Consider the following 24,945-nt stretch of genomic DNA (forward strand, 5'->3'; position numbering starts at 1 on the left):
AAGGAAACATTACAGCAATGTGTTTCAAATTTTTCACACGTTTCCACAAGTTTGTTATCGTCACTTTTCTCAAAGTTTTTGTTCGTTCCACCCACACTTGTCCAAAGTCAAAGTTGGGTGGGGCTGCAGGTATCAGTGTGCTTGTACATCAGTACATCTGAAATCAATCAATCCAAATTCATGTTGTTCTGAACAATCACGGATAAAGACAGAGGCAAAAAGCCGGCTAACATAGTGAGGGTGAAGACGAGATAGTCAGTCAAACAGATGAAGGTGCACGCATTCCGACAGTCTGTCCTCAAAGTGATTCACTTGGCTGAACACAAACAACTGATCTAAGTAGCTCTGTGAGGAATTAAAACAGTGAGTTTAAGAAATATGTTCAAACCCTGCTCACTTTCTCCACACAGCTGGCCCATTACTGTGGGGAGTTGGCGTGAATGTTTGTGTTTGAAAAGTTATAAGCAGCATCCAACTTTGGAAAGGTGTGGGATTTCAGACAGTGTTCAGCCATCCGATGAGCGCTTCAGTTGAGGCATACTTACACTTTATATCTGACAGTTTTTGTAGCTTTCTGCAACCAATAATCCAACAATGACACCCTCTCTGTGCAGTGATTGTGCAGGTGTGTGGGGGTGAGAAAGTACGCAGGATTTGAACTCAAGCCTATTTCTATTTTTTGTTGTTATTCTCCACACAACTATTTTTTGTCACTTTTCGTGTCTACAATAGAGTGCAACACCGTGAATGCCTTTCAGGAGAGACGTCAGAAAGTGTGTGATGTTATCCCCATTTGAGTGATTATTGTGTCTCGGCCCTCTCTGTGACGGACGGCTTTTCATCCTCCAGCTTCTAGTGAGGCTGTTCAGAGCAGCTACGAACACTTTTGCCCTCAGAATCTCAAAGAGTTTGTTTCAAAGTCGACCTTCACCTCTGAAAAAATGTAGACAGCGAGTTTAGGAATCAGATCAAAGGACTGGCAGCTGTTCTGGTCGATCTTTCTCTCAGCTAGGTCAGTACTGAATGTTTTTTTTTTTTTTTTTTTTTTTTTTCAATCAAAGCTTCCATGGAAGATTTTGAATGAAGCTTCAAGTGTCTGTCCTCATATTTCATGACATCACCCACAAAATAAAAAAATCCTAGAGTAAAATACTCGTTTGAGTATAAAATGAATAAAGTGAGTCATCAGAGTGATCGACCCATCAGGCTAACCCGGTCAGTACATCCTGCCGCAAGTGAATTTGCTGTAACTGTAACATAACCCAGCTTGTTTTCAGCATGGGAGCTAACAGATCACCACCAAGACCACCAACCTGTGAGGAAACCATACCCACCTAACCTTTGCCATTAATGCTGCGTTCACATGGAATTAGGCAGATGGCAGATGGACAACACTTTTGGGATGGCATGGGTAAAAGCAAACAAACAGTCCAACAGAATGGCAGGATTGTAAAACGAAACATGCATGACGATATGGCAATGATAACAGAAGCCGGCATCGCCATTCAAAGTTAAAATATTTTAACTCTTTGCCATCCTCTGCTATGGAATTTACAAGCTGATGTTACAAAGCTTTCTTACACAAGGAGAAAAGGTAGGCTGAATTTTAGGCCATTGGAACAATGGCATGGCACCGCTGGAATAATCTGCCAACTTTGCTTTTTTATACCATTTTGCCCTCGTCCACTAAAATGATCTCCCGTCAGCCCTATGCCATGTGAATGCAACATATGTTTCATTCGTAGTGAGATCTCCTATCTGTACCGCTACAAGTCTACTTTCTATTTCCATGGCTTCCTGTCGAGGAGCCCTTAGAGGATCTCGCTCAGAAACACCAGGTTTAAAAAGACTGAACAGATTTTGATTTAGAATTTAAATGCCAAAATTATGACTGAAGCTGCGAGCTATTCGGTACAGCCCTGCTCGCAGCTGCAGTTTGACATCCCACCCTCCCTGTAGACTCATAATCAGAGACAAAAAGGCCAGATCTGGCAAGGACAGAATGCCAGTCACTGTTATGCAAGGTGTCAGGCTTGACAGAGGTGTTATTCATATTGCTGCCGAAAGCCGCTTCATTACCTTTGAGTCAGCCAAGTAATTAAGGCTTTCAAATTGGATTCTGATTGACAAATCAGGATGGTGGCTGAGTTTCAGTGGGGTTATTGACACACAGAGAGATCAGAGGATGAAGAGGAGTGTTTGCAGACAGGACCTGGCTTGATTGGCAGTGACACGGACAGTGTGTCTGACAGGTCTCCAGGCTGAGAGAGAGGGTTATTAGTGCACTGCAGTGGTGGGGATATGTTATCTGCCCTTAGGTGTTTTGTGTGTGTGTGTGTGTGTGTGTGTGTGTCTCAGAGAGCTTCAAACCAAGAGACAGAAAAAGAGAGAGACAGACAGAAAGGTCACCACTCAGTGAAAAGTACACACAGCCAGGGATACTTTCCACTCGGACAAACATGTCATGTATCATTCAAAGTGCTGCCTCCTCCATCGCGGTGTCTCTTGCCAGGAACCTCTCCAGTCTCCTCCAGCCATGCCAGGTCTCATCTCCAGCTCTGTGTGTAGAGGATGACTGCCTATTGATTTCACCTTGCTGTGAGCACAGTTCCCACATCCGACCTCAGGAAGTGGATTACATGCAGAGAGATGCACAGCTGAGATAGAGTGGGATGAATCTTGTTTGCTTCATTTCCTTTAAGTTGAGATAAGCTGTGCCAGCTGGAAACCATTTTGTGGCACACCAACAACCATATGGATCTTTGTCAGAATCTTCACAGCACTTTGTTGTAAAATACACAAAGCTATGTGCGTGCTGCTTTATAAAGAGCGCTCTCAGTCTGTTGCCTGTTGTCGACTCACTGCTGGTAAATCTGATGAGCCTGACTCTTTGGGTTTTATGTGGAGAAATATATCTTAAGAGCTTTGTGCTTCATCTCGTCCTCTTACTTAGAAAAGCAATTGAGTTTTATGTCTGCTGAGTGCTGCTGTGCTTTGATCATCGCTACATCTGTCATTGTCGTGATATTTCCCCCTGGAATTACTGCTTGAATGAAGGAGGGAGGCCGTTTAACACCCTGCCTGGCTTCAAAGTCCAGTTTGTTCTGCTGTCTTGTGTTATTCCTCCTTTCACTGAGGGCAATGCAAAAGCAGTGGTTGCTTTTTTCCCCTTAATAATTCATGGGTACATATTGAAAAAAATGGCAGTAAGGTGGTGATGACTCATCTTTGGGTTAGTAATCTAGAGTGAATTGTTTCATCTTTGAAATAAAAGGAAACTATCCTCAGAACACTAGCCGTAAAAAAAGGATGAAATTAACAAAGTAGACATAGGATGACATATGAATGCAGTCCAAAGCAACTCATTTTAACACTTTAATCAATTAAATGCTAAGGCTCCACTAGGCTTTGATGAAAGCCTGCTTCAGTGGTGGAGAGTCCTGCAGAGAGAGCCCAGTCTCACCCCGTCATCGAAATCCGGCGCTTGGGCAGTGACTTGCAGTGTCAGAAACCAATGAAATAAGGCATCCTGTGACGTCAGCATGATACGCGGCCAGTTGCCATTATAGTTTAATGCACAAGGATGAAAGTTAAGGTGGCAAATGTCGAAGTTGGGTGGGCAGGAGGGGTGGTGGATGGGTTTGATGAACACCGCTCTCTCGGATGAAAGTTGAGCAATTGATAAGAACAATTTCAAGGTTTGGGAAAATTCACTTGGCAAGTGTATAAAATGGTTGGTAGTCTATTTATACATATCCATCAAGTCTGCAGGACATAAATGATAGTAAGTCATTAATAAAAGGAATATTTCAGCCCAATCTCACTCGTTGAAATATGGCACTTGGGGAATGACTTGTGGTGTCAGACACTGACAAAAAAAAGCTGTCCTTCAACGTCGGCATGATATACGGCTGGTCACTGTTATAGTTTAATGGCACTTGGCTGCATAGGGGGGAAACGCAGCGGTACAGGAATATAAATTAAGGCAGTGAGAGTCCAAGTGAGGTGGGTGGGGTGGTGGATGGGTCCAACAAACACCAACCCTCACCTGGGAAAGCAGCGTTCGCGTTTCGTAAGAGTATAAAGACAAACCCTGTTCTTTTTTCCTATACCTAACCACGTGTTTTTGTTGCCGAAACCTAACCACCTGCTTTTGTTGCCTAAACCCAACCATATGTTTTTTGTTGAAGGAAAAAAAACATCAATTCACGTTGTTGTACCGACGTAGTGCGTTTATTTTGAAAGAGACTGTGCATACACGTTAAATTTCCTGTGTATTTTGAAAGAAGACAATGCATATAACAGGCAGAACTTGACACGGTGTCAAAGAACGTCAACAACCAACGCACCCAGGGTACCTTGCACGTCATATGTGGACGTGGAAAGTCCATGTCAATATGTGACGAGGTCGGAATGAGAATGTGTTGGCAGAGAAAGTTGCTATTCTTGGATTGGCATCAAAGCAACCCACAAAGTAACCCAAAAAAGAAAGATGGACTTCAAAAAGAGAGTCTAAAGGAGAGTCTGACAATAAACAAAAAACAAAATAAAACACGTGTCAATATTGGCGAAGCGTTTCAGAGATGGTGAGAAAATGTTGCAAATAATTTAGCCTTCTGCTATCAGTAGCCAAAGACTCATAGCTGTGGTGTGAAGTCCACGTTTAGCAAGAGCCTCAGCTGTCTCAGCTCCTGAGACAGACCCCCAGCTAGCAGCCACAGCAACCTGAATCCACCCAATGCAAACCCTAGCACCAGGGGACTGGACACCCCTGACTCCCTGTCGGATTAGCAAACTTTCTGTTGCTGCTGTTACACCGATCATACCTGGCGCTGCCACTGGCCACCAGCCTGCTGGGCGGTTGCGCTGACCAAATTTGAGCTGCTACATCTGCCAAGGGCTGTCTCCCAAGCTGCTGCCTGCTTTTCTCCCAGGGAAGTAGATCACAGAGGTGGGGAGTGAGGTGGGGTGGCTAACGTTAGCTATCTAATTCTTGTCTCTTTTGTGGCCTGATGAATAGAGAGAGAGAGAGAGAGAGAAAGTGTTGCAAGGAGGGACTGAGAGAATGAGCTGTATGCAACTGTATACTGAAATATTATTAAATAAATCAATGTATGGGAAACTGTACGTGTATTTTCAAATTCTGCATTTTTTATTTTGCCCTTTCCAGATTTCTGCCTACCCCAGCTGTAAACTCAATGTTTTTTATAATAACAAAGAATCAATGAAATGAAATATGCAGTGTGAAGGGTGTCACTTGTAACAACAAGCCCACAAGTAATTATTGCAGATTTGCATCTATCAGCTCATTGTTTTCGTTTTACAGCCCACAACGTTTTTGTTTTGGTTCAGTCTCACCTCCAGCAGCTTTTTCAGCAGTAGGCAGCTGTTTTAGGCAAACTCATTGTTCACTCCCTGCTTGGCTTGTTGGTTTTGGTCTTTGGGATTTGTTAGCAAAAAACATATAATTGCACCAAACATATTTGAGGTTCCCAGTTGTAATCACGACTTGAATGTTGATGCAGTGAGCATGTAATATGAGTCAGTGGTAAACTGGTAATTATGGTAACTCCCACATGATATGCATGGATGTTGGGTGGTGATTAAGGTAGCTAGAGTCCAGAAAACAGCCCTGACTTCTCATAGCAGAAAATACCAAAGCAGAGAGATGTAGTATATAACTATATGTTATATTCTCTGGTGTGTGTCATGGCACAGGTGTAAGCAGCTGTGAGATCTGTCATTATTGACCTTTGTTGATGAATAATTAATGTTTTCTGTCTGTGAATGTGCATGGAGTCAGACCGCAGGCAAAGGGAGGTCTGGCTGAGCTGAAGTGACCTGCTGGTTAATGGTCACCAGAGACGCTCTCTGCCGCTCATCATCACTGTCTACTGCCGTCTCACATTAATGATTCAGGAGGAAAACGTGCAACATCCTGTGCCTCACCACAGGGGATTTCAGTGGTTATACATTAAAACAAAGGAAAGGAAAGACATGGTGCGTTAAGGGCTTTGAACCCGGAGAAAATCAGACAGAATGAAGGCTAACAGACTGGTCTAGCTGTATGTTACATGGACCAGGCAATTTGTATGCTTTATTAATGTTGTGGGCATGCTGCTCTTCACACCACTGTCACCACTGTGTGGTAGCGAACATGCTAGATAAGGTAAATTATCTGGAAAAGCCTCAGCCTCCCGAGAGACAAGGAATCTGCTGATACAAGGTGAAAGAGCTGCTGTATGATTTATTCACTATCTTTAAGGCCAAAAAAACCTCCACGCTGCCTCTCGCTGAAATAACGAGTAAAGCTGAAGTCGAAGCTGATGAATTTTCAATTTAAAGGGGGTATGTGGGTGGCCCACTTTTCTGTAAAAAATACACCATAAAATGTTCTCTCGACCTCGTTCATCCCACTTTTACTCTCTCACAGGAAGGTTTAGTCACCACATTTACACACAGTGACAGGTTTGTGTGATAGATTCAGAGCTCCTGCACCGATCAGATGTTGCTGCCCTTCAGCTGAGATCGTTTTGAGGTTCAGGAGTTAAGAGTGAACAAGAGGGAGAAATATGAGCTGACGATTTGCAGGGTTGTTGAGAAGTCAGGGAAAAATGTAGAGTTGTTTATAGGGCTCCATCCATCATTTATACCCATGACTGTATGAAAGAAGAGGAGGTAGCCACTGTGACATAACCCACTGGTTCGTGGACATTTTGAAACTTTGTCTTTGTCTTTGTTACTTTGTCCATCCTGGAAGAGGGATCCCTCCTTGCTTTTCCTGAGGTTTATACCATTTTTTTCCCTTGTTAAATGGGTTTTTGGGGAGTTTTTCCTTATCTGCTATGAGGGTCCAGGGACAGAGGGATGTCGTATGCTGTAAAGCACTCTGAGGCAAATTGTGATATTGGGCTTTATAAATAAAATTGAATTGGACTGAATTAAATAACGTAAAATATGATGTTATTAGAACATTTTCCATTTCTTGTGTTCCATGAATGTCCTGAATCACCACCAGCCCAGCAGCATCTCTCATGTGGGGCAGCTTGCCTGACGCAATGTGATGCAAAGCAAAGTGAAGATGTAAATTTGCTTTGCCACCGAAAGTAAATGTTTTGTACACCCCTCTGCTCGCATTGAATGGAAGTGAACGGGAGGCAAATATTCGCCAGTGTTAATTTTGCTAATGTGGGACTGTGCCCTTAAACAAAATGAACAGCCAACACCTTAGAGTGTCTTACAGTACAACAGAAAACTGAACAAGAGATTTTTTGCTCCCAAAATGTTACGGTCAAATTCCATGACCTGAAAACATGGTCAAAGTCCGAACACAATAACACAACACCCATAGACAAGTTCAAAGCTATTTAAATGTACACATTTCCACGCCTATATCCTGACTGACAGGTGACTGTGGTAGAGATCTGTCAGTCAAAAGGTAGTCATGCCCTAAAGCATTGTCTACTTTACTCTTAATAGAACCATAATTTACAAGATGAACATTGTGCTGTATTGAAGAAGACTTGAAAGTAGCCATTGAGATCAGAAACGCATTAGGAAAATATTTCCAGAGATAATAAATCAAGTAAGGAGAATGCAGGTTTAAAGCACTTCACACACTGACTTCACTTTTCAAACCTGGTGGCTATATACAGTACAGGCCAAAAGTTTGGACACACCTTCTCATTCAATGCGTTTTCTTTATTTTCATGACTATTTACATTGTAGATTCTCACTGAAGACATCAAAACTATGAATGAACACATGTGGAGTTATGTACTTAACAAAAAAAGGTGAAATAACTGAAAACATGTTTTATATTCTAGTTTCTTCAAAATAGCCACCCTTTGCTCTGATTACTGCTTTGCACACTCTTGGCATTCTCTCCATGAGCTTCAAGAGGTAGTCACCTGAAATGGTTTCCACTTCACAGGTGTGCCTTATCAGGGTTAATTAGTGGAATTTCTTGCTTTATCAATGGGGTTGGGACCATCAGTTGTGTTGTGCAGAAGTCAGGTTAATACACAGCCGACAGCCCTATTGGACAACTGTTAAAATTCATATTATGGCAAGAACCAATCAGCTAACTAAAGAAAAACGAGTGGCCATCATTACTTTAAGAAATGAAGGTCAGTCAGTCCGGAAAATTGCAAAAACTTTAAATGTGTCCCCAAGTGGAGTCGCAAAAACCATCAAGCGCTACAACCAAACTGGCACACATGAGGACCGACCCAGGAAAGGAAGACCAAGAGTCACCTCTGCTTCTGAGGATAAGTTCATCCGAGTCACCAGCCTCAGAAATCGCAAGTTAACAGCAGCTCAGATCAGAGACCAGATGAATGCCACACAGAGTTCTAGCAGCAGACCCATCTCCAGAACAACTGTTAAGAGGAGACTGCGCCAATCAGGCCTTCATGGTCAAATAGCTGCTAGGAAACCACTGCTAAGGAGAGGCAACAAGCAGAAGAGATTTGTTTGGGCCAAGAAACACAAGGAATGGACATTAGACCAGTGGAAATCTGTGCTTTGGTCTGATGAGTCCAAATTTGAGATCTTTGGTTCCAACCGCCGTGTCTTTGTGAGACGCAGAAAAGGTGAACGGATAGATTCCACATGCCTGGTTCCCACTGTGAAGCATGGAGGAGGAGGTGTGATGGTGTGGGGGTGTTTTGCTGGTGACACTGTTGGGGATTTATTCAAAATTGAAGGCACACTGAACCAGCATGGCTACCACAGCATCCTGCAGCGACATGCCATCCCATCCGGTTTGCGTTTAGTTGGACGATCATTTATTTTTCAACAGGACAATGACCCCAAACACATCTCCAGGCTGTGTAAGGGCTATTTGACCAAGAAGGAGAGTGATGGAGTGCTGCGGCAGATGACCTGGCCTCCACAGTCACCGGACCTGAACCCAATCGAGATGGTTTGGGGTGAGCTGGACCGCAGAGTGAAGGCAAAGGGGCCAACAAGTGCTAAACACCTCTGGGAACTCCTTCAAGACTGTTGGAAAACCATTTCAGGTGACTACCGCTTGAAGCTCATCGAGAGAATGCCAAGAGTGTGCAAAGCAGTAATCAGAGCACAGGGTGGCTATTTTGAAGAAACTAGAATATAAAACATGTTTTCAGTTATTTCACCTTTTTTTGTTAAGTACATAACTCCACATGTGTTCATTCATAGTTTTGATGCCTTCAGTGAGAATCTACAATGTAAATAGTCATGAAAATAAAGAAAACACATTGAATGAGAAGGTGTGTCCAAACTTTTGGCCTGTACTGTACATGTTATGGCTCTACCCACTTAACCTTAAGAAGGTTGTGGGTGGCGAGAGGCAGGGTACACTGTGGACAGGTCGCCAGTCAATCACAGAGATACAGACAACTATTCACATTCACAGCTGATTTTAAAGTCACAGTCAACTGGACCTGTCTTTAGAGTGTAGGACTAAACTGGAGAAAACACACACAGGCATAGGAAAGAGCACGCTTCTCTATTTGCCTCCTAACTTAATGCTCAAGTTACCAAATCACATTCACAACGACTTCCAGTTAACCCAGCATTTCCACTAAAGAGCTCTGATCATCACTGCTTTTACTCATATTGTGTTTCTATTATATTACAATGTCAGTGCAATACGACATAATGAACACCTTAAGAGGACATTATGTATATGTGCTGTTTAAATCACAGCAGTGCTAATTACTCAAGGGGGACACATTTTCATGTCATGCTGAGACGCCAAAGTGCAGCACTAGACCAATATAATGGCATCAGAAATGTTCACAGAGGTAATTAACAGGTCTGTGACACAAGCTGCATTTTTATTTGATATTCTTTATATTATAAAGAGACAATCTGTTAATCAGACTTTCATTACTTTCTGACTTGTCTTTAGCTTTAAACTACAAGCCCATTAGTCATATTGAAATTCAGCAGGGATCTGCATGTTCACTAAATATGTTAGAAGGCTCACAAGTGTAGTTGTATTTTTAAAAAGGCTCAGTAAAGTTCTTAAAGGAATACTTCACTCACAACATGATCATTTGTATATAGATCACTCACCCAAAGTTACCTTAAATTTGTGAAGAAAACTTTGTCTGTCTCATACCTCCATCAAAAAAGTGTACCCGATGTCTCTTTAATGACGGCAGGGGCACCGTACAGTGTCTGTGTTAGACTCTCTCCACCATCTCCAATGTAAACCCATCTGCATCATTATTAGACGCTCAAGGAAACAGACGTAGGTGAAAGAGCATAAAAGTCCCCTTAGGGTGGGCGAGGGTGGAGGTGAGAGTGGTGTTTGAGACCATCAAATAATCGGTTGTGGCATTTATGGCACTCAGCCAAGGTTTTGCAGAAACCTAACCACTGACCCATTCTTACTGTCAACCCCTACATGCAATAGGCTGCCCTCAGCATCATATTAGTAGCAATAAGAGGGATAGGATCACGTTGCCATGGTAAACGAAGACTCCAAAAACTAAATGAACTGATGTCATAGGGGTTCATGTTTAATAACGGCAAAACTATATCAGAACATCTGTTGCATAACTCATGCAGTATAATCCAAGTCTCTAAAACCTTATTATTTAAAACTGAAGTCAAAGTGAAACTTATTGTGTTGACCTCTGGCTCACCTGACAAAGTCTGTTGCAGTGGCTTGAGGCAAGGCAAGGCAGCTTTATTTGTATAGCACATTTCATACACAAAGGTAATCCAAAGTGCTACAAAACAATAAAAGATAAAGCATAATAAAGGATACAGAAAAAGAGATATAAAAGGTAAAATTAATTACTAAATGATTTACAATTTTTAAGAAAAATCACCATTAAAAGAGCAAAAGTGCAGACAAGAGATGCAAAGATAAAATGATTTTTAAAATGATTTTAAACTGAGTTTTAAAATAAGGTTGCAGTCAAGGCACTGAACCCCCCAACCACTCCAAGGCAGCCCCCTCACTCTGACATCTCTCCACTTTGTGCATGTGTAGGTCCTGTTTGTGCATGTGTGTCTTTCAGACCTGTGTGTAATTGACAGCAAGAGTGAAAAATTTGAATTTCCCCTCTGGGGGATTAATAAAGTATATAAATAATAAAATAAAAGTGGTCAGAGTCGAGGTTTGTCCAGCATCATCTGGGAGGTTATTTCCTCTCTCTCTCCCACTGTCATGTCAATAAAGGCAAAACACCAACAAAAAAAGCTAACAAAAAGAAGTGAAACCAGACTCCATTTACAAAAACAGTAATTTTACCTCACTGAACACGGGAGCTGCTGGTCTACCACTGCTTCAATCTGTAGTTTGTTTATGTTATTGCGGACTTTGGTGAATTGAAACATTCTGTCTTTACGAAGGTGACATGGGGTAAGTGAGTAATGTAGAAACGATCATTTTGGGGGTTGAAATATTCCTTTAAGCAGCTTGGCCCTGTAGTTTTTATCGAACCTTACACAAACAGGAATAAAAATTGCAATTGGGACTCAGCCACAGACGTGATGCTCTGGAGAGTATTCACAGCAGCAGGATGGTGTTTGTGGGATTGACTCATAATAAACTACTGTCCCCTTGTTGCCTGTAATGAAGGAACATGTCACCCAGTGCAACAATGAGGCTCATTGATGTGTTTTTAATAGTTTTTAGAGGTCTATAAAAGAGGAATTAGATAAATCAGGCTTTGGCTGCACACGCAATATTTGCTAGTGGGATCAATTCATTGTTGGTTGACGATAAAGAAAACATCAAATATCAACAGACTTGTGTTTAAAAGCCTCACAGGTCTGCTATTTGCAGAGCGCTTCATCCAAAGCCAAACATAACCCGGTGTACAAACTGGAACCTTTTTGCAACGTCAGAACATAAAATAAAATGAGTCACCTTATGCTGTTACGCCCTATAAAAAACTATTTACATTTAGGTTGTCCTTATCATTACAGTCTAGTATTGAGTTTCACACACTCCAGGATGGAAATGGAAGTATTAAAGATGCTCTGAGGGCATCATGTGACATCAAACTCAACTCTCTGTCCGCCCACTGCATATTCAGTAATTAATGTATTTTCCAGTCGTTTTTCATCCATGTCTACTTTGCTTTTCTGCCAACTGGAGCCCAGCTGCTCCCAGCACACCTGTGGTCTTTAATTGGCAGATTGATTTTGCTGTCTATAAGCCTGGCCACCTGCAGGAAACTCCAGACTGACTGGTGGTAAAAGGCCACACAGAGTTACGAAACACCAAGTAGACCACACTGTGGCTTTGTGGCCAGATGTCGCCTGGTGGAGCGCAGACTTAGTGACAAACCATCCATTACGTGTTTGAACGACATACATTGTGGAAAAGATGAAAACCTCCCCTGCACTGTTACAGCACATTCAGTCACCTGTGCTTTCCTCAGAGCTACGTTATGAGTGCGGAGCTGAGAAGTGAGTGCGTTTCCTCTGCTCAGAAGCCAAAGTTTAACTGTCTCCTGACTCGTGTTTACTCAGGGCAGAGAGAGCGGCAGCAGGAATGTGTACACAGGGAGGGCTGTTCAGGACACACGCCTACTGCAGCACACAATTCAAACTCTGAGACACTGTTGTGCTCTCACATTACGACTATAATATGGTAGAAGCTCAAATAAATATTGGTTTCGTTTTATTGATGTTGTTGACCCAGTGCAAGTCAGCCCAGGTCGTCAGGAGTATCGTGTGTCGCAGTTGCTCGGCTGCCAGAATGTTCTATGTGGTTATAATCTGCATTTTGACTTCCTGTTAACATACACCACTACCTGCCAGTTTATTTAACTTAGCTAAAACAAATGCAGTCTAATCCCAAAGTGCTGCTCCTACCTTTAGGTTATAATGTTAATTTTTTTTTAAATTATTCTGGAGAGGTGTTGATTCAACTATATGCTCATTTTTGAGGTTGCGTCATACCAAGATGAGTTTCTCTATTTGTCCATAACAGATGTCATTTATTTATTTATATAGGAAAGGAATTAAAAGTAACATAGTGTGTTACAGTTCAAACTGAAGTTACAGCAGGTTCCTGTTATGCAACAAAAACACATTACAATATTAGAATAAAAACAGAAACAATCAACAGAGGCAAAACAACAAAACACAGGCAGCTACACAGACAATGCAGAGTAGCGGACTGAAGTGAAGTAAGTAAAATGGGATATGGGATTTAAATCAGTGGTTACAGGTACATCCATCAGATAGTGTTTAAATACGTCTTTGAAATGTGTAACAGAGGTTATTGCTCTAATGTAGAGTGGGATCTCATTCCAGATCTTAGCGCAAGTTTGACAAAATAATCTCTGACTATAATTGTTTTTTTAAGGTGGTACAGGACGGTTTTATTAGACTGCTTCAGTTTAAGATAGGTGAACCTAATAAACTGGCCACTGAGAGCCCAGATCACTGACTTGGTTTTATTTCAGAGGATATATTGTCTTCTCTGAATGTTTGCAGAAGTGGCTCAGTTGACCACTTGGACTGTAGCTCTGTCTCACACAGACACACAGATGGATTGTCTGAGGACAACTGGCAGTCCTTCATTGTGTTTGCGAATTTCAAACAGTGAGTTGGAGCAAGAGCTCAGCGAGTCAGAGAGAAAGAAATTAGGAAAAAATGCTCATTACACCGAGCTGCCAGGCGCAACTATGGATGTATTCAACAATCGATACAGCACTGGCAGCACGGCCCTGTTCATTACTATGAATGATTCAACTGCCACATAGAAGTCCCTCCCCTTTGTGATGGTCTGTCCAGCTGTCGGCATTAGCGTGGAGCCCACACTGTAACTAAAGCCCTGTTTCCTCCAAACAGTTTGAACAGAGGTTACATGAGCCTCAAAACCAGCCACAACTCAGCCCTGAGCAGAGTGACCGTCCTCAATTGACCAATCAACAGACTGCAGTGTTCACAGCTCCACCTTTTAGTATCTGATCTGTGTGCTAGGTACCCCAACAGAGGGGGGACCAAAAATGGGGACGGTATGGAATGGTTCCATTGGTACCATCCACAACTTTTCACAGTGGAAACCAGTGTGCCTAGATACAGCTGGACAGAGCTGCTAGCATCGCTTTAACTCCAAGAGGAGCCACAGTCAGTGAATAATTGACCATCCATATTCATATTCATCAGCTTGAGTCTTTCCAATGCAAAGGTGTCTGTAAATTGTTATTATTTCTACCCATTGAATCCCCACTTCACATCTTAAAGGTGAAAGAAAAAGCTATTCATTGGCAACAATGCAGCTGCAGCTCAGCTTAAAATGCTATAATCACTGATGTCATGATGTGCCTTTGGTTGCAAATGAATCTGAGATGATGTCTGCCGGTTCATTAGTGCTAATTCATGTAAAGTGAAGAGAAGAGGCGAGAGAAGAAAGACCGTGGATGAAAGAGACTGCAATGAATAAAGAGTGAAGGAGGCTGGGGTGGGCTTATGCAGATCCCTCCACTCCATTCAATTTTCATTTCCCAACTTCATTTACACAAGCACTGGCAGAATGCTGTCTGTCTCCTCGGTGTGTCATATAACCTCAGATACGGTCTATGAGTTTCTGATCTTCACGGTTGAAAACCATTCTTTTGCAAATCAGGTTATTGGCGGCAGTTCACTTGATCAGGCACTGCAGCTAGATTGAGAATTGTGTCTGTGAGTTCATGTATAACATTCAAATCAAATCATTCCTCTGAGTAACAGTGGCATCAGAGAAAATCAGAGACACTTGGCAGATCCATAGCACGGCTACAGCAGGAGTGACATTTTTACTGCTTCACACTGTTCCCTATGGACTATTTATCAAAATCAGGGCAGCCATAGTTCATGTTATAGAGCCATTAATCATACAGATGGTGGTTTGATTTCTGGCTCCTCTTGTCTATATGTCACAGTGTTTTTAGTTAGATACTGAATGCCAAACTGCACATGATGTGTGTGTCTGGACAGCTGGGATACGAGAGTCTACAGCTATGGTAGCAGTTCTGTGAGGCTGGTGGTACAGTAGTGTGTCAGCTAAATGCTAAAATGCTGATGTTTAGCTGGGAATGTTCATGCCCTTATTTTAGAGTGGAGACGACTAAAACCCTATGCCGAAGCATGAATTGAAAACATTGCACTGCCCATGAATTTCTATCAAGCAACACTCCTCCAAAGAGTCAAGCGCCCTACCATAAATCAGCCTTTAGCGTGCAAGTATTGAGTCATAAACTAAAGCATTAGACAAATTGAAATTGTGGCACTGGCCCAGCCAACATTTGTATGTGGGGTCATGTGGGTAGTAAATGGGCTGTAAAATTGGCCCTATATTAGATTGTCTGTGTGTTCCATATTGGCCCCATACCACTTGCCCACATGGGTGGGTCTGCCCTAGTGGGCCCCACATGGGTCATGCTGGGGCTACGTGGGTACAAAGTGGGTATGGGTCCAAAATGGGCATCTTATCTGGGGCCCACTTGAGCTAACCCACCCATGTGGGCCAATGTCATGGGACCAATATGGAACAGTCCCATAGGGCCCATTTTTCAGCCCATTTACTACTCACAAGGGCCCCACATATAAATGCTGGCTGGGGGATAAACAGTTAGGGATCACTAAAGCACCAAATTTCTGGGACTCTCCAGAATAAAAAGCGTAGTAATCGGAAACACCGTGACAACATACCTGAAAATGATTCAAAAGTTCATTAGTTTCACACAGGACACAAACACTGGTCTCCTGGGGGAAAGTCCTGTTATACTACTTACTTCTTTACTCCCACCAACGCATTCGTCATGGGATTGCAACCTTCCCAGTAATGTGGGTTATGCACAAATTACTGTCTCATGATAAAATGGTTGGGTGGCACAGTGGAACAGTGGTTGAAACTGTTGCCTCACAGCAACAGGGTTCCTGGTACGAACCCCAGGATGGGGGCGCCCTTCTGTGCGGAGTTTGCAATCTCTCCCTGTGTCATTGTGGGTTTTCTCCGGGTACTCCAGCTTCCTCCCACAGTCCAAAGACATGCAGGTTAATTGATTACTCTAAATTGTCCATAGGTGTGAATGTGAGTGTGAATGGTTGTCTGTCTCTATGTGTCAGCCCTGTGATAGTCTGGCGACCTGTCCAGGGTGTACCCTGCCTCTCACCCAGTGTCAGCTGGGATAGGCTCCAGCACCTGAAAATTATATCAAAAAGGTTAACATTTATTTAGAATTTTAAACAAACAAATATCCAAATAGTCTAATATTCGATGCCAGCCCTGAAACTTTCTTGGCAATCCATCCAACAATTGTTGAGTTACCTAAAGGACTGACAGACTTATATTTCTGTCCCTAGAGCCACGGCACTCGCATGGCTAAAATGTCTCTTTGTACAAAAGCGCCAAATTAATGTCATGTATCTGTGTGCATTGGTATGCAGGCACAGATAGTTAGAACAAGACTTGTCATGAGTTTCAGGGAAAGAGCTTTGCTAATAGAAGCTGGGAAATGTTGGTGTTGTGCTGTGAATGTCAGGCCTGGAGCCTAATTGGGAGGTTGTTAAGCTGCCAGAGCTGTCAAATGTCCACTGATTACTTGTGCTTCCTCCTGTAATAATGTAAATCATTGTCTTATTTTAATTAATGTTTTTTTATGCTGGCCAAAAAAAAACCCAAGCAATTTACCCAGGACATTTATCGACAACACTTTTTTAAAAAGTTATTAATGTCAGCCATGTTTTACAGACTTTCACTTGTGTCTGTGTAACCTCATCTAGGCTTCCTGAGAGGTAACGTCTTCTCAGCTCACCTAAAAAGGAGGAGGATCAGAGGAGGACACACTGGAGGGACAAACTTCAGACTATGCCGGTGCCAAAAGCACAACAACCCAACCGTTAGCAGAAGATTACAGAGAAGAGGAGCTTTTTGCAGCATAATGTAGTTCTCTCTGACTTCCTCCATGCAACATCTCTGCTTGGCTGATATAATTGGCCGTGTGTAGACTGAGGGACCAATGGAGCAGGTCGGGGAGGATCTGAACCTCTCCTATCTGCTGGAACATGAAAGAGACATGATTCTGAAGGTGCTGCAGAAAGACGAGAAATTGAGGAAGCGAGAGGAGAAGAGGATACGGTGAGGTCTTCAGCATCATTTGAAGTCACCTTCATCTCACTCTGAGTGTTTTTAATGTCCCTTGATGTTTTCTTCTTTCTCTCCTACAGGAAGCTGAAGAATGAGCTGCTGGAGATCAAACGAAAGGGTTCCCGTCGGCCCCAGGAGCTGGGGGAGCGACAGTGCGCTCGCTGCCTGAAGAGCTTGGGCCTCATCTTTGACCGCGGAGATCTCTGTGAGGAGTGTCAGCTGCGTGTCTGCAACGACTGTCGCGTTACAACTTCCAAAACACGGCAGTGGAGATGTAATGTTTGTGCCAAGATCTTGTAAGTGTAGATGCCATGCAGGGACCAAACCAGCGTACTGTTGAGCAGACAGTGCACTCCTGATGGTTTGATGAGATTGTTAATGACACCATATTGGTCTCCATTTGTCTGCGAGGGCTTCAGATGTTTCAGTGCTGTCATCTCTTACAGGGCTTAAAGGAATAAGCTACTTATATCAAATACTCACCCCATGTTACGTTGAGATTTTGAAGAAAACTTTGTTTCTTGCATACCCCCAAGGTGAACAAAGGATCCAAAAACTGAGAAAATTCGTGATGAATTGAGTAAAACAGGTCCATGTTTAACAACAGCAAAACTATATCAAATACGGATGCTAATTTAGATTTTTTTTTTTTTTTTTGTGGCCGACATTCCCATCTTTAAGAGGCTGTACCCGGCTAAGTTTTAAAGCTAAAGCGATACTGATATCTATGAAACTGGAAGACCAGAGGTAAACAACATTCACACAATTAAAAAGAGATACAAACTTCTCCACTGCCGCCAGCATGATTTATCACACTGTGACCGCAAGATGTTTTGAGTTAGTGTAAGAAGTAAAACTTTTCTCAACTCTTGCTCTCTTGCTTATAGTATGCAAATGTTTATCCTCCGTCCACCTACACATGTAGCCCACAGCTAAAGTTCACAAATAAAAAATCACTGACTGAAACTCAAGATAAGTAGAAAAAGTAGATTCACCAATCACTCTTATTCCAGGGCATCTACAGGTCCTGAAAAGTCGTAACACACATTGATTTTAAGTTTACTTAAGATAAAGCCTGAGGTAAAGTTTATTTACAGAGGTCTTGAATGTTTTTGTAGCCTGCAGTGGGCAGTAATATTAGTTATAAAATGTTTTTGTAAAATAGATAAATTCCCCAGTACTATTCTTTCAGACCTCATAGCATACAGAGTGTATTGTATGTAAAATGAATATGTGGAAATTATTATTAGTATTTTTATTTTATTTTATTGGGTAGGGACTGTTTTCTTAAAAAAAAATGACACCACTGATCATAGCCAGAAACTGTATTAACTGAAATTTCCATTGGATTTTCAAACTTCCGACGGTCTTTAGACACATCATTTGTACAAATACTAATCTGAGCTTAAAATACTGATCACTTTATTCTTCACCGCGTTTCACATTTGGCCAAAAGTAAAGTCTTTGCGCTAACTAATCAGCATCCACGACAAAAGTGAAAAACCAAGGCTTTTTTCAACTCCAGGATTTCGTCTTTTAACCTTTTCATTTTCTGCTAGTCACTCACAGGGAGGCTCAAGGAAAAATATTTGTAGCTTCAGGGAGGGTAAAAAAAAAAACCAGCCACCCTGTCCTCTGATAAATAAAGAACAGTCCCTTAATCCATCCATCCATTTTCCACTGATTATTCAGATCCACCTGTGACGCACTGGCAGTAATGTGAGTTCAATACCTTTATGCACATGTTAAATAGTTCTTTGCTTATCATCCCCACTGGTTTTCCATATATCTTGCATTTGACTGTGAAATTGTATTCTATGTGATATTAAAGAGGTCTTAAATTTAGCTTTGTGAACCCTGCAGACATTCTGTCATCACAAAATAACTGACTGACTGATGGTACCTAAGAGTTCAGGAGGATTTTTTTTATTTAAACTTGTATGTTGAGGTGTTGATGTGCCATTAATAGGTGGCCGGTGTGTTTGCAGGGAGCTGAAGGTGGTAACAGGAGAGTGGTTCCTGGAGGAGCGGTCCAAGCGCTTTGAGCAGGGAGTGCCGAGCGGTGACGTGATCAAACAGACAATTATGAACAGCCCGATCAGTGAGTTCTACCTTTAATTTTCTGTCACCCAAACCATAAAGATGAGGTTGAGACACGTAGGATATGTGCTGATTTTATTCTTGATCTTGTTTCTGATCACCAGTCACACACTCAAAGTCGACAGAGAACTTGTCAGCTGCCTCTGAGTCTGAGATACCTGACACACCGAGATCCAAAAGAAGTGCAGTGCTCAACATTGTGGACGGTGCCCGGAGGAAAGGGTAAGTAGTGGATAAACAGAGCAGCAAAATTCATGTCCATGCACACACATAATTGTTCTGAATATTAGAGCATTTACTCAGTGAATTACACAACATGAAAACATGAGGTACGCAGGATATGCAGTAAGCAGAGAGCAGATAACATTATCTCAAATCACATTTGAAAGAAACCTGCAGTGCGATGAGGACTTGCCTCAGCACAAAGGCTTTAGAAAATATCAGGTGGATGCTCATTTGATTTCACTGAGAATCTGAATGCATTTTCAAATACATTTGGCAAAGCAGCACGGCGGTAATTGGATTTTGCTGGATAGCATTGCCCCTCATCTTAGCTGCACTCTAATGGTTCCTGAAGGCATCACAGTGATTCAGACAAAGGAGTCATGCAGACAGAAAACTTCGGAATAGCACAAAGCTGCAATGATTTTATCATCGTGGTGACTTCATTCATTCTCTCGTGAAAACAGATACTTGAACCAAATTTTAATGGGAATCCATCAGAAAGTTGGCGAAGCATCTCACTGAAATAATGTCCGCTAGCTCACCTTATAGAGCTGGCGCTCCATGTACAAGAGACTATGTCCTCGCCACAGCAGCTGTGGGTTTGATTCCAGCTCAAGGCCCCTTAATGCATGTCGTCCCCACTCACTCTCCCCCTTTCACACTACATCTGTTCTATCAAATAAAGGCAAAAAGACCCATAAAATATATAAATCAACCTCATGGTGGCTCTAGAGGAAAAGTCAGAGGATCACCACAGTCAGTAGGGTTCATCCTCTGGGGAACATGAGTGTCTTTTACCAAGTTGTGTGCCAATCCATTCAATAGACGTTGACATATTCCACTAAAGTCACTGTGGAGACTTCCCTAACATCCTCCAAACTAATATCCTGCTGCTAACAAACAAAAATAGAAACAAACGGGACAGAAAACAACCTACTTAGTGGAAATAATTAATCAAAATAATGCAAACAACTGTGGTGTTAAGATGATCTTGATAAAGCAGAGAGAGACAGTGTAATAATAACTCTGCAATAATGGATGTGACTGAATATCTCCAGCGCTCAGTAGATAACAGACTGTGTGTGTGTGTGTGTGTGTGTGTGTGTGTGTGTGTAGAAGGATGAAGCTGGACAAAAGAGGCAACCGCTCGAACCTGAAGCAGGACAACGGAGTCGACAGTGCCAGTGCCAAATCTGCTTCGGATGGAGATGCTCAGAGCGTACGAAGCGTTCACTCTGCTCCAAGTCCACGTTCAAGCAGGTATCCGTCCATGCCACGTAAACTGTGAACACATGTTAAGGAGGAGGAGGCTATCAGGGCATCAGTCAGAATGCATCAGCCATCAGTTATTTTCAAACTGAAGAACTTGTAGTTAAATCTAAAGGGGGGAGCAAACACTCATGGGTTTGAATCTGAAAGAAACAAATACAAAATTAAAAACCTTAGTCAAATTAAACATTGTCTGTCTTACTAAGGATAAATAATGCTCTAAATTAAACTACCGTTCCACCATAAATAACCACCATTGCCACCCCATGTGATGGTGAAGAAAGAAGTTAGGTTAATGAGTGAACAAAGAGTGAAAGGAACCAATCAGTGCTGAGGAAAGGAGGGGAGGAAGTGAGGTAAGTGAGGAAAAGTAGTCTCAAAATTAAGGAAACTAGGAATCTTTACTTCCCTCGAATTGCCTGTGAGAAATACGATTACAGATCAAACCATAATTAGACTGTGTCTTCAGGGAGGGCAGTTACACAAACATCCACTGAGGAATAAATGAAAACAAGAATGGAAAATGCAAAAATTAAACTTAATATCAGAACCAGAATCCAGTTAATTGCGGAATAGGTTTTCACATTCAAGGAGTTGCTTTGGTGTATTGGTGCATAACACTAAACATAGTAAGAGAAAATAGAAATAAAAAGAAGTACTACAAAATTTAATAAACATGAATGTGGAAAATAGAATAAAAATCTAAAAAGATACAAAGAAATATGCACAGTAGATCTGTAACAAAATGAAAGAACTGAACAAGAAGGAGGACGTAGTAGAAGTAGGTAGTTTAGTGCAGGAGGTGCAAAAGTTCACAGTGTGACATATGAATAAATGAATAGAACGTGTACAATCATATAATAACTTCATAAGAGTTCACGTTAACAGTTTTTGAAGCTGTTATCAGGTTTAAAAAAGGTTTCAGGTAGTCTTAGATAATCATTCTCTGAGCAGTGGTGCAGCCTTGTGTCAGTATCTACCAGAGGTGGGACCAAGTCACTGTTCAAGTCACAAGTGTTACCTTCCTCTCAGTGACACCTTACCAGCTCTGAATCGTAGTTGGGAACACACTGGCTTATTAACATTAATTTTAGCTTGGCTCGTTATTAGCTGGTAGCCAGCTTCTTGCGGTCCGGACCACTCTGCAGAGGGAAGGATGGCGAGGCGTTCAGGTGCCGTTAACCAACAATGGCTTTATTGCAGCCTTCACCACAAAACAACAAACATGGCCTTCTCATGGGGTCGAACAGCCCTGAGCTCATCTAGACACTTAATTATGCTGACTATCATCACTATTTGCTGCCTGCGTCTTCACCATGACACCCCAAGAGAGCTGCTTCCCTCCACATACACACAAAGCACATGTCACACCCTCACAGGTTACCCACAAGGCCACCGCCCTTAGAGGGGAAGAAAGGGTGAGCCGGAAATACAAGTCCTGTGTCACGATGGGCAAGTTTAACAAGTTTCAGCTCAAGTCCCAAGACCTAAACTTTTAGTTTCGAGTCCCTAACAATTCATAATATGCTCTTTACCAAATATAATACCATATTAACAACAGAGAAATGTTAGTAGCTAAGCTCTCTGTCTTAATGTTAGCCTTAACTTAAGTTCTTTATGCAACTTCAAACGTCAAACGAAGTTGGAAGTTGGCATGTCTCTTTTACATACCGCAGTTCGTCTTTTTTGTTGACCTCCCAATAGTCTATACTATCTTTGGTATCATTTCTTTCCAACTGGCGCTCAGTAACACTAGTTAACTCTTTCGTCTCTCTCCTGCACCTTGATTGGACGCTGTTGGATTGTTCAAACAAAGTTGATCAAGGGAGTTAAGTGTCTTATTGCTAGGTAATGAAAAGCATTGATGTGAGTCGATTCAGCAAATAAAGGGAAATAAACTGATTTACAGCACATCAAATTGCTCAAGTCCAACTGACGTCACGAGTCACTGGCGTTAATGTCCGAGTTGCGTTGAAGTCTCTTGATTTTCACGAGTGTTACGCTGCTAAACCAGGCTCGTGAGACGGAATCCACTAAGGCTAGCCATCCCGTAACTTAATGCCTCTCCCTACGAGTTGCATTAGACGTGAGAAATGTGCCTGGACTTCCCTGGGTGGCTGTGACCTTTCCTATCTGAGGGGTGTGACTTACCGCCGGGCCATCGCTCTTGCTCCTCGCGACCAGCTCGCTCAGACCAGACGACTCAACTAGATTGCCAAACCGTCGGACCAGTCAGCTGGCCAGCTTGCTCTTCTCCGTGGTTGTTCAGAGTGAATGTGTATTTACATGAATAATTGTGGCGTGGCGAACGCTTTCTCAGTCTATTTTGTCTTCAGAACATCTTGCCTCCAGCGTCTCCCTCGTGGCGTGCCCACTCAGCTGAAAGGCCTCCCCAGCTCTCCCTCCAGGTACGACTAATAGTGGCTAATGAGCCAATACCACCAACCCCCAAGTGTGACATCAGCGCTTACCCTGCCTCCTACTACCTGCCCACACCACAAGACATTCATTACACTGCCAATAAAGCAAACACCAAATAAAATAACCAGACAAAGCTACCAATGACCCAAGTCCAAGTCATGTGACTCGAGTCCCCACCTCTGGGATCTACAGTGTAAAACCTCAACATGTGAATGGAGTCTTTCATTTTGAGTGTTTAGGAATCTAGGTTAAAACTTACTTACAACTTATGTTTATAAAGGGAACATTTTCAGGCATCAAGGTAAAACATTTCAGTGACTAAAAAAGAAATAAACATTAAGGAAAAATTAAATGAGGTGGCGGTGACAGTTATTAAAAGCTCAGCCTGTTTATATTAGAGTTATTCATGCAGTCAAAGAGCCTGAGGCTGCTTCCCACAAGTGTTACACACCTACTAGACTTTAACTGATTGATGCTGAAAGACTAAATGAATGTCATGGGTGTTAAATACATGTTGATGACTGGTTTCTCGCTGGTTTTCAGGGGCGGTGCGGTGGCCTTGGAGTCCTCTGGGATGCCCACGGTACCCAACAACCTGCGTACCCAAACTCCGGACAGAACCTCCACTTCCAGCGACAACCGGAGGGTCAGGGTCAGCAATGAATACACACCAACACACGCACAGAGACACACTGGGCTATGCAGATTATATTGTTATTTTAACAGTGTGGGTGTGTTGGATTTGTGTTTACTCACAGCCTGACGGAGCGGAGAGCGTTGCCAGTGTACACTCCAGTGACAGTGCGCCTGAGAAAAAAGCTCCCGGCCATCACAGGACGGACTCGGGTGCCCCAACTATTTCTGTGTCTAGGGCGTCGGTTTCATCAGGTACAACCCACACCTCTTGTTATTTTTTTGTTGCTTCACCTTGGAGCGACGTGACTCCTGCTGTTGTCTCGCAGCTTCACAGCTCACGCACAAACATTTCAATACCTGAATCACAGTTTCAGGATGTGTTGGCAGCAGCAGCATTATATCAAAGGTGATGTTAGACAGCCTGAGCGGTGCAAAAATACTCTCCAGCTCAGCACCTCGTACAGTAAAGGACAAAATTCCCCTTCGATCAGGAGCCGATGTCACGTCTTCACAAACCACACTATTAACTCACACCCCCGTCACTGTCTGCTCTCCTCCTTTTTTTAAGTATAAACTCCTCCACTTTGTCTCTCTCGGTGTCAGACCCTTTATCTCCTCTAGTAACAGCAGAAAAGAAGTGTGTCAAGCTTTTTAAGATGGCTCCGATTAGTGTCGTTAGCTTGAAAAGAGCTGCTGAGTGAGGAGCTCCACTCGATATGCAGTTTTTTTATACTGAAGATGACATTGTATCTCCAGTTTTAAGATAGATTTTTAACGTCCTCGTACTCTTCTATAATTTTATTCATAGACTTGTGCCTGACTATATGTGCTCTGAAGATACAGTTTGTCCCTGGAGGAGTCGTCAGATCTTCATGCTCTGATACTCACTGTTCTAAAGTCTCAGACAAAGAGTTAAAGCTGCCTCCTGCAGTTTTGCCAGCTTATTTCCACATTTAATCAATGTCAAAATCTAACTTTACTTTCCTCTTTTTGCCTGTGAATGTATTGTACATAAACCTGCTCGATGAAAAGATCAATCTCATGTCTGTTAAGAACGAGCAAGAGCCAAGTGGTGATTATTTGCTTACTGCTATGCTGGCTATCACTAAATTTCAAAAGTATGCCTTCCAGCTCTAAAGTTTTACAAGTAACATCTCATTTGTTTAAATCTGTTCACAAACAGTCTTTTTAAAACCAAAATC

At 42.4% G+C, this 24,945-nt stretch overlaps 1 protein-coding gene across 3 annotated transcripts in view; it reads left to right on the forward strand.

The window, feature by feature from the left end:
* Positions 1 to 24,945, forward strand: part of sytl5 (synaptotagmin-like 5) — a 67,790-nt gene that overhangs the window by 19,266 nt on the left and 23,579 nt on the right. For 2 of the 3 annotated variants that reach the window (XM_033617514.2, XM_033617518.2), the window contains exons 2-8: positions 16,729 to 17,083; positions 17,173 to 17,388; positions 19,081 to 19,193; positions 19,297 to 19,414; positions 20,534 to 20,677; positions 23,651 to 23,759; positions 23,866 to 23,995. In XM_033617514.2, coding sequence (XP_033473405.2) covers positions 16,965 to 17,083; positions 17,173 to 17,388; positions 19,081 to 19,193; positions 19,297 to 19,414; positions 20,534 to 20,677; positions 23,651 to 23,759; positions 23,866 to 23,995 — 949 coding nt within the window. In that variant the 5' untranslated portion in view covers positions 16,729 to 16,964. The remainder of the gene's footprint in view (positions 1 to 16,728; positions 17,084 to 17,172; positions 17,389 to 19,080; positions 19,194 to 19,296; positions 19,415 to 20,533; positions 20,678 to 23,650; positions 23,760 to 23,865; positions 23,996 to 24,945) is intronic. The other variant, XM_033617517.2, reaches the window with a different exon arrangement.

Source organism: Epinephelus lanceolatus, chromosome 14 (assembly GCF_041903045.1).
Source record: "Epinephelus lanceolatus isolate andai-2023 chromosome 14, ASM4190304v1, whole genome shotgun sequence".
NCBI classification, from domain to species: Eukaryota; Metazoa; Chordata; class Actinopteri; order Perciformes; family Serranidae; genus Epinephelus; species Epinephelus lanceolatus.